This window comes from Brachyhypopomus gauderio, unplaced genomic scaffold, assembly GCF_052324685.1.
Source record: "Brachyhypopomus gauderio isolate BG-103 unplaced genomic scaffold, BGAUD_0.2 sc43, whole genome shotgun sequence".
Lineage (NCBI taxonomy): Eukaryota > Metazoa > Chordata > Actinopteri > Gymnotiformes > Hypopomidae > Brachyhypopomus > Brachyhypopomus gauderio.
Window position 1 is genome coordinate 2,772,792 of NW_027506869.1, and position 9,393 is coordinate 2,782,184.

At 45.3% G+C, this 9,393-nt stretch overlaps 1 protein-coding gene across 2 annotated transcripts in view; it reads left to right on the top strand.

Moving 5' to 3' along the window:
* The first annotated feature begins 2,550 nt into the window (after positions 1 to 2,550).
* fndc5a (fibronectin type III domain containing 5a) overlaps positions 2,551 to 9,393 on the top strand; it is a 14,054-nt gene continuing 7,211 nt past the window's right edge. Inside the window, exons 1-2 of one of the 2 annotated variants that reach the window (XM_076985766.1) lie at positions 2,551 to 2,708; positions 8,433 to 8,548. Coding sequence is in view for 1 of the 2 variants with exons in the window: in XM_076985765.1 (XP_076841880.1) it covers positions 4,147 to 4,216; positions 8,433 to 8,548 (186 nt within the window). In the remaining variant the exon portion in view is untranslated. Of the gene's footprint in view, positions 2,709 to 2,737; positions 4,217 to 8,432; positions 8,549 to 9,393 lie in introns of those variants that run through there. The other variant, XM_076985765.1, reaches the window with a different exon arrangement.

Here is a 9,393-nt window from a genome sequence, read left to right on the forward strand (position 1 = left end):
ACGAGCCGACTCTCCCTGCAATTTAGTCGTACAGTTTGAGCTGGAGCTGAGTACACGATTTAAAATATCGCACAGTGTACGCCCAGCGTTAGCCGCAACATGTTTTGCGTTGAGGTGGTAACAAGGGTGGAAGTGCTCCTGTGATAAGCGAACTCCTTCCTACATAAAGTGCAAATAACACTATTTTTGTTTGTACTTCCATCTGGAAGTTTCTTATATTTAAATTTCCCATCCACCAGCGTAGCCTCTTCAGTCATCTCCATCATGATCATCTTATTGTGCGTCCATATAATCTGTATGCCCGGAACTCGCGCACTGAGAAACATTCCATGGTGCAAAAGTGTCTCGTCCGTTAAATGCGTTAAAATGCGTTAATTTTTTTAGTGCGTTAATTTTCATGTAATTAATTAATCGAAATTAACGCGTTAAAGTCCCACCACTTATATATATATATATATATATATATATATATATATATATATATATATATATATATATATACATACGTGTGTGTGTGTGTGTGTGTGTGTGTATGTGTGTGAGTGTGACCCTAAACTTAGCCAGATACAGGTGAATAGGGAGAATGATTTTGACATGAGTACCTTTGCAGTAAGGTCATAATCTTCATCACTCATGAATGGAAACATGAATGGAATATGTTCTTGTCTTTAGACAATGTTCTGTAAATATTTACAAAATATAAAGAATTATAATAATGAAATATAGGGGATATAACATAAACAAGGTGTCAGGATACATGTGAAAAAGTCATTATGTATTTTCCATTTCAGTAGACAGTGTAGCAGGATGAGAAAACAACATCAAAGAAACAAGACTGGAACAAACCCAAAAGAACAAGATGAGAACAACAGCAAAGGAAATGCAGCAAAAGCACTAAACATAAAACCAAATAAAACAATAGAACAAACGTCCTTGTCCCCAAGAACACGTGGAAGAACTGAACAGTACCGATCAGAACATGGACATTTGGAACATAGTGCACAAGAGATGATGCTGGCTGAAGACACTGTGAGAAAAAGGGCAAGATATACGAATAATAGAGTTAAGAACCAGCTGAACAAAATGAGTCAGGGAGGGGGGGGGCAGGACACAGGTGGAGCAGCACAAAAGGGTGGAGGAGGGACTAAACCCAAATCAAAAGACACATAAGGTGCAGCCAACATGGAGGGGAGAGACAAACAGGAAACTGTAAGAAATAGGCGAACTAATTAAAGGTGCCATGGCATTTACTAATACAAATCTCTTCATTCGTTCGATTGTTTGTTTGTTTTGTGTTTGTTTGTGAACATAGAACCATTTAAATATTGCTTCTCAGGAATATTTACTTCCCATGTGCTCTCTCGGGTTGAGTTTACTCTCAGACACAACCTGGTGATTAATTCCCTATCGCTCAAAAGGAAACCAAGCCAAAATGTTACTTATGTGTGTAGGATGCAAATAACACATTTGAATAAATTGATTTTTCTTACTGAGCACATTTAACTGAGTGGCTCTAAAAGCATTGTTGCATTAGACGAACTAGACGGCTTTGTTTTTATATGAGGCGACACAATTTATGCGTACTGTTTTTTTTGTATGAGGTTGGTTTTGGTTGTCATTACAGAAGCAGAGGTATTCACAGGGGCGGTCCACTACACCCAAGGCCACCAGACACCAGCAGCTGCAGCACTGCGGTGTCGTCCGGAGGCCGAGAGACTGCTTACCTCACAAAACGACGCTTGCGACAGAATACTGCACGAGGACAGGACAAAAGACTGTGCTGAAAAGCGAGACAAAGTGTGATTTTATGGTCAGTATTGTGCCTTTCGTGCCGTTACAATCCACGGTGCTCAAACGCTGTGCTCTGTGATAAAACAGGTAATAATTGCATTGTCGCATAATCGAAAGATCTCTCCTGGATGGTCATTCATTCAGTGATTAATGTGCATTCAATATGCTGAGTTTGGGAGACGGAATTACATGGTCGATTGAAATGACATGGCAAAGAGGACAATTAAATACTGTTTTTGTATTCTACGTGAATCTTAAAGGTGTAGTCCAACACATCCGATATTTGATAACTCGTTGCAGTGATAGATACTGTAGATATGTTAATTTGATTTTTTCAAATCAAAGCGACTTCAGTGAGGAAATGAGAGGGAAAAACGTGCCTACCGGGAAAGAGAACAAATCTCATCAACTTGGATCATAAACCAAATTAAAGGATATGATGAAATAACAAAAAAGCGTAACGTGTCAATACTGCATGAATAGTTAAACGCTACTCAAACCCCACACGAAACACACTTCACTCCCGAACTGCTGAGTATATGTGCTTCTGTTGAAAAGTAACATTGTTCGCGAGATAGGAAACGTGTTTTTTACACGAACACCAATAATGACCCCAAAAAACGACCGCGCGCGCGCGTACACACACACACACACACACACAAACACACACACACACACACACACACACACACACACACACACGCACGCACGCACGCACGCACACACACACGCACACACACACACACACACACACACACACTGCTGATGGTTAAGGTGACACCGGAGACAACTGTCGTTGTAGTGCGCACTCGCCCGTGGGCAAGAGCGTCTCACTTCAAGCGCGCGCGCGTCCCTTGGTCCACACGCGAGTCGGGTACCTGAGTGTAGCGCGCGCTTTACTGCTCGAACATTATCAGGTAAGACACAATTACTCTCTTCATGGAAAATCTGACTTGTAACAAAAAGCAACAGTTTAAAACTGGTTCCTTGACGTTGGGTATATTTAGACACCAAATTGCTGTTTCATAAGAGGTATCAACAGGAGTTCAGATAAAAATCGACAAGAGAGGTTTTTGCGAACCGAGTGCGCGTGGGTTGAGATACCGGTACTGACGCGAGTTTATTCGCAGCTGAACTCACCGAGTGTCGGCGGATCAGAGGAAGCCAAGAAAGCGATACATGCGACGGTTTACGTGGGACATTTTAATCACAGCGTCGTCCCGTGACCTGTACTAAACGAAAGCCGCGCGCCACATCGTTGCGTCTCAAGTTTCCTGTCAGGGCTGAACACCGTAAGCATCGGTGCGTGCGTTAAAACGCATGATTTGTACATTTGCACTGTATGCAGTAAATGACGGTGACGGCGCAGCCTTCCGTGATGAGGAGGCTGCAGCTCACGCGCTCGAACACAATGTCTCACTTTATCCCTACTCTGGGTTTTACGCAGACGCTTTAGTTTTCAAGCTTTGCAAGAAAGGTGGCAGCCTCCAAAACTTTTAAAATTGGGTTAGTCAGTAATACTTTTTCTTTTCGATGATTTTAAGACGTAGAATGAACAGGGAATTGATGAGGTCTATGTTTGAGGTCTATGTTCTTTCTAGAAGTTTCTGGTCGGATGAAACGTGTTGTTTCTAACCGCTACATCACTGGTTAATGTAAACGGGGAAGTAGATTTGTTTCTCGACTCCGCTAACGACCTCGATGAGACAGACTTACAATTTTTTCTTAACACGTGCACTGTACAATTGGCAACAGCAAAATGCTTCCTTTGATAGCCTAATTATATACAAGATTGAACAATACAATCTATTCGCGCGCGCTTGTGTATGTGAGTGTGTTTGTGTGTGTGTGTGTGTGTGTGAGAGAGAGAGAGAGAGAGAGAGAGAAATTACGATACACACTATAGACTAGAGTGAATGGGCATCACCTAATCCAGACATACAAGCATTCGCCGCGAGCGGGTTATCGTCTGCAGCGGTGTTGCGCTAAAACAAAGCAGACCGCTCGTGATCATATTCTGTAGCAGCTCGCGATATGTTGCTAAAATGCAACGTACACTAGGACTTCATCCGAATTCTTCATTTGCCGACTCCGATGACGCAGGCAGGTGGACAAGCAGAGAGGAACAAAGCCACGAGCCTCGATTGACCACCGAGTAGACCCCATTATTCGCCGCACAGCGCGAACGATGCGCCGTCCATGGTGCTGAAATCAATCGCATTCCTGTCGCAAACCACTATTATCGACGTTTCTGAACGCGCCACCGTGACAGACTATAATACAAGACCACAGGAGGCGGACGAGCACAGCGCCCGTATAATAGATGAGATTTCACATCGACGGATCTTTTAAAGGATGGGAATATATTTCGTGCGCGCAGCTTTGCACATACTGAGCTGTTTCGGCGTTTCCCGGGTTGTAGCCGGTAAGTGAACCACACTCGATCTCATAAATGTCGACGAGGCAGAAGCTATGAGAACTGCTCATCAGAGGCGTTGCACGCGCAATCTCATTTCTGGGGAGATGTAGAAGCTTTCATACAAACACTAGCTTGTGAGGTATGAGATGATTTTATTGTCAAACATTCTTGATATAGGGGTGGTTAGGGTTAGGGTTAGTGTTTTACATTTGAACTATACAAACGGTTCTGACAGCTGGCAACGCGTTTCGTCTAGTCAAATAGTAGCAGATCAGGTGCGTAATGTATGCACCTGTTGCACGGTGACTGACACACAGTAGAGCGCTCGCACACACACACACACACTCTCTCTCCCACACATACACACATAGACACACACATACACACAGACACACACACACACACACACACACGGAAAGAGAGAAAGAAAACTTATAAAACTTACACTTGAGCAAAACCAGAAGGTTCTAGCACTGCCATGATTGACACTATTTTTCAAAATGTTTTGATTAAATATCAAACAAGGCATAATACTAAAACTACTAAATATTACTTTTTATAAACAAAATACAAAAGCCATGCATCATATCTCTCATACAAAGACTTCTTAATCTGGTTCACATTTATGTTGCAAATTACATCGATATAGCTATGATTACAATTGGGTAAAAAATTATTGACTGCAATTCTACACTTTATGAAAACAAAAAGAAATGAGAAATTTAGTAATTATGTTTCATTCTGACAACGTATTGCAGACATATATATCATCACACTGGCATCTTGTAAGCTTCTGGAAAATTCTAATTGTGTTGAAAGTTATAACTCGGTTAATATCAGAGTATTGGGGGGGGGGGGGGGGGTGTATTTTTAAAGTTTTGACCAGTGGAGTAAATTCATATTCAGAAGTGTAAGACACTGGCACCATGACAGTGCCAGTCCTCAGCACACTAGAGGCAGCAGCGAACACGAGCCCTGCGGGTGGAGGGGCCAAGACACCAGCACAGCTCCACCTGTCACCACTAGCTCCACCCAACTGGGTGGGGACGGCTGTGTGGGGCTCAGGAGGGAAGTGCAAACACACCAGCTGCTCAATGCTCCGTCAAGTCCAAATCGATGCTTACTCTTAACACCCAGTTATCAGTTCTGCACCAGAACTTCTCCCCGGGCCGGGCTTGGTGCTGTGGACCCAGAACGGAGCTTGTCCTGACTGTATAAGATACTTCAGATCAATACTGGTTTGTTTAATTTCTGGGCTGTTTAATCATCAGGAACCGACCCCTAAATAAAGAATTACACAAGTGGCATTGACGTTCGTATGGAGTTGCTGACTAGAAAAATTGGAAGTGAAAGTCCAATGACAAAAGCCTCTGTGCTGCACATGTAATCTGAAACTGGACCGCGGTAAGGAAAGAAACAGTGGGGATACTGAGAATTTGGCTGACCCAGAATCCAGATGGGAGGACAGAGTGTGAGAATATGTGTGGAAAGTCGAATGCTGTGCATTGATACTAGTGTGATGCAGGATTCCGCGTTAAAGCTGTCTGTGTCTGCATGGGGACACACTCGTCTCGCTACGTTCTGTCTCTGTGGCATCGGTAGGCTGAACAGAGTCCTGTTTTCTTCAAGCTGGCAACACTCTTAATGAAACACACCTGAAATGGTGTCACAAGGCACCTGTGTGCCCAGGTGTAGTCTTGTGTACATTTCTAGGCCTGCAGAGGTCTGTTTCTGGGGTGCTGCCACATGTGCTTATGTTCACTCTCGTAGACAGCAGAAGTCATAATTCTGGTGTGTCACGAACACCTTGGTCCACACCTTCAGCTTTGATGGCCTTTTTAATTAAAGTGAAATCAGTCGTGCTTTAAACATGAATCAATTAGACTGTAGCACTTTCATTAGTAACGGGAGCGTACTGCTTTTTCCTGAGTGTTTATCTGCCCACTGTAAACTTGATTAATTTCTCTCAGCCGTCATGAACATGAAGAGAAGACTTCAGTGTGCAAAGAGCTTCATGGCCGAAAGACGATTAAGGGCAATTGAACATTCAACTGCAGTCTTTTACAGTTTAGGAAAATATGCATCCTGAAAAGGAGTAATAGTCCTCTTTTTACATTAGGTTTGTGTTTGACTACGTGTAAACACATCATAAAGCCATAACATTAAATCTACTAGCCTGATATTCTGCAAGTTCCCCTTGCATCAGCAAAAGTTCTCAATGTTCTCATCAAGGCATGCACTCCAGAGGACTTCTGAAGGTGTCCTGTGATATCTGGACCTAGACGTTTAGCAGCAAATCGTTTAAGTCCTGAAGGTTTTGGGATGGAGCCTTCATGGATTGGACTTGTTTTTCCAGTACATCCGTGGCATTTGGAGTCCGTGCGCTGAACTCTTTCTCCTCGATCCAGTCCAGAACGGTTTCTGCAGTGAGTCAGGGTGCTTCATCCTGCTGAATGAGGCTGTCGCCATGACCAAGTGCACTCGGTCTGCAGGCACACGTAGCATCCACCCAAGTGCATCCACCCGAATGCACACGTAGCATCCACCCAAATGCCAGGACTCCAGGTTTCTGTCCAGCCACGTGATGTGGATGAATGTTTGGTGGAGCAGACCACCTTCTTCCACCGGGCCGGTTCTGATGCTTGTGAGTCCAGCTGTGAGTGCTCTCAGCAGGGACTAGAGGTCAGGAAAGGCACTCTGACTGGTCTACGGCTAATAAATCTCCCCCCATCACCCCATGACACATTTAATGAGATCATCAGAGTTCTATTAATTTCATCTGCATCATTAATGTTGTACACTGTCAAAATGGTAACGGCTAACCAACACGACACAGTAGTGATGGACAAACAACAGAGGAGGTCTGTAGTGATGGATGTAATAATAAACTATAATAATAATAATAATAATAATAATATAATATTTTTATTTATATTTATAGCACTTTTCATAAATATATGCAACTCAAAGTGCTTTACAGAATAAATGAAAAAACATATATATATATATATATATATATATATACGTGTGTGTGTGTGTGTGTTGGAGAGTGTTTAGTACCAGATACCAGATTTGTTACTGTTTAATAATTACAAATGTTTGGAATCTTAGGTTTGTATGAAGTAGATCTCATTAAACTATGCAGCTTTATGCAGATGAATGCCAGCGTGTTAGATCTGTCGGGTTCAATCACCCCTACAGTGACTGTGAAGACGCTCAGCTGTTACTGCAGCATGCAAATGTGTGTGAGTGTGTGTTTCTGATTGTGTGTATGTGTGGGTATGTGTGTGTGTCTGTGTGTGAGTGCACAAAATCTTTGAGTTTTAAGCCAAAATGCCATCTCTCCCGGTCTCTCTCTTCATTACACTGTCTCTCCTAGTCTCTCTCTTCATCACACTGTCTCTCCTAGTCTCTCTCTTCATCACACTGTCTCTCCCGGTCTCTCTCTTCATTACACTGTCTCTCCTAGTCTCTCTCTTCATCACACTGTCTCTCCCGGTCTCTCTCTTCATTACACTGTCTCTCCCTGTCTCTCTCAACCTGTCTGTCTCTCTCTCTCTCTCTCTTTCTTGCTCCAATTTCTTCTTTTCAAAAGTCATGTATTTTGAGCAGCACACCTTGAGCCCGACAGGGTCTAGACACCCTGAGAAAAACATGCAACCCTTGCAGTTTGGAGATCGACCCAAATTACCGTCGCATAAAACCGTCTGGCAGCTCCACCTTCAAACTTACAATAAGACAACAAACATGATTTATACCTGCTATTCCATCATTCAGGGCAGCTGTTCACACTCACTCTCACACACACACACACACACACACACACACACACACACACACACACACACACACACACACACACACACACACACACACACACACACACACACACACACAAAGAAAAGCTGTAATCCAGGTCCTTGACCCAATTGTATAGTACTCATCTATAATTCAAAATGATTCAGGATTATTGACCTACCCAGGACTGTCTAAGCAAGGTACACACACATGCACACACACACACGCACACACACACACACACACACACACACACACACACACACACACACACACACACACACACACACACACACACACACCCTGCCTTCCTGTCTTCCACTGAGCCACTGACCAAGTTAACCCCCCCTTCTCTCTCTCTCTCTCTCTCTCTCTCTCTCTCTCTCTCTCTCTCTCTCTCTCTCTCTCTCTCTCTCTCTCTCAGACAGCTTAGCTCCCCCTGTAAATGTGTCTATCAGAGATCTGAAGGCCAACTCAGCTGTTGTGACATGGGACATTCCAGACTCAGACCCCGTTATTGGATTCGCCATCACCCAGCAGGTATAGAGGCGCTACGCTACAGGAAACGCAGCCTTCACACGCTATCTGGGCAACATTTGGACAGCAAACTATTCTGAGTCTGCGAGGGACATCTGAGCTGTTCTTCCTTTATTCAAACTTTCTGCAACCAAGAAGTTTCAGTTCAGAGCTCCATCCAATAACACTGGTTTATAGATCTCTATAAATTTGTAAATATTGTAAATATAGTGTCATTATTATTGTTAGAGGCCAGTTCTATCTAATAACCCTTCAGTTAAGCATTTTTATGATATGTGTAGTGATGACTTGATGACTGATAACCTGCATGGTGAATAGGGAAGTCTATATTGTGGGGTGGGGCGGTGATGTGGGTGGGGCGGGGGGGTGCGGGTGGGGCGGTGGTGTGGGTGGGGCGGGTGGGGCGGTGGGGTGGGTGGGGCGGTGGTGTGGGTGGTGTGGGGTGGGGCGGTGGGGCGGTGGGGTGGGTGGGGCGGGTGGGGCGGGGGGTGCGGGTGGGGCGGTGGTGTGGGTGGGGCGGTTGGGGCGGTGGGGTGGTGGGTCTGGGTGGGGCGGGGTGGTGCGGGTGGGGCAGTGGGGCGGGTGGTGCGGGTGGTGCGGGAGGGGCGGTGGGGCGGTGGGTCTGGGTGGGGCGGGTGGTGCGGGTGGGGCGGTGGTGTGGGTGGGGCGGGTGGGGCGGTGGGGTGGGTGGGGCGGTGGTGTGGGTGGTGCGGGTGGGGCGGTGGGGCGGTGGGGTGGGTGGGGGCGGGTGGGGCGGGGGGTGCGGGTGGGGCGGTGGTGTGGGTGGGGCGGTTGGGGCGGTGGGGTGGTGGGTCTGGGTGGGGCGGGTGGTGCGGGTGGGGCAGTGG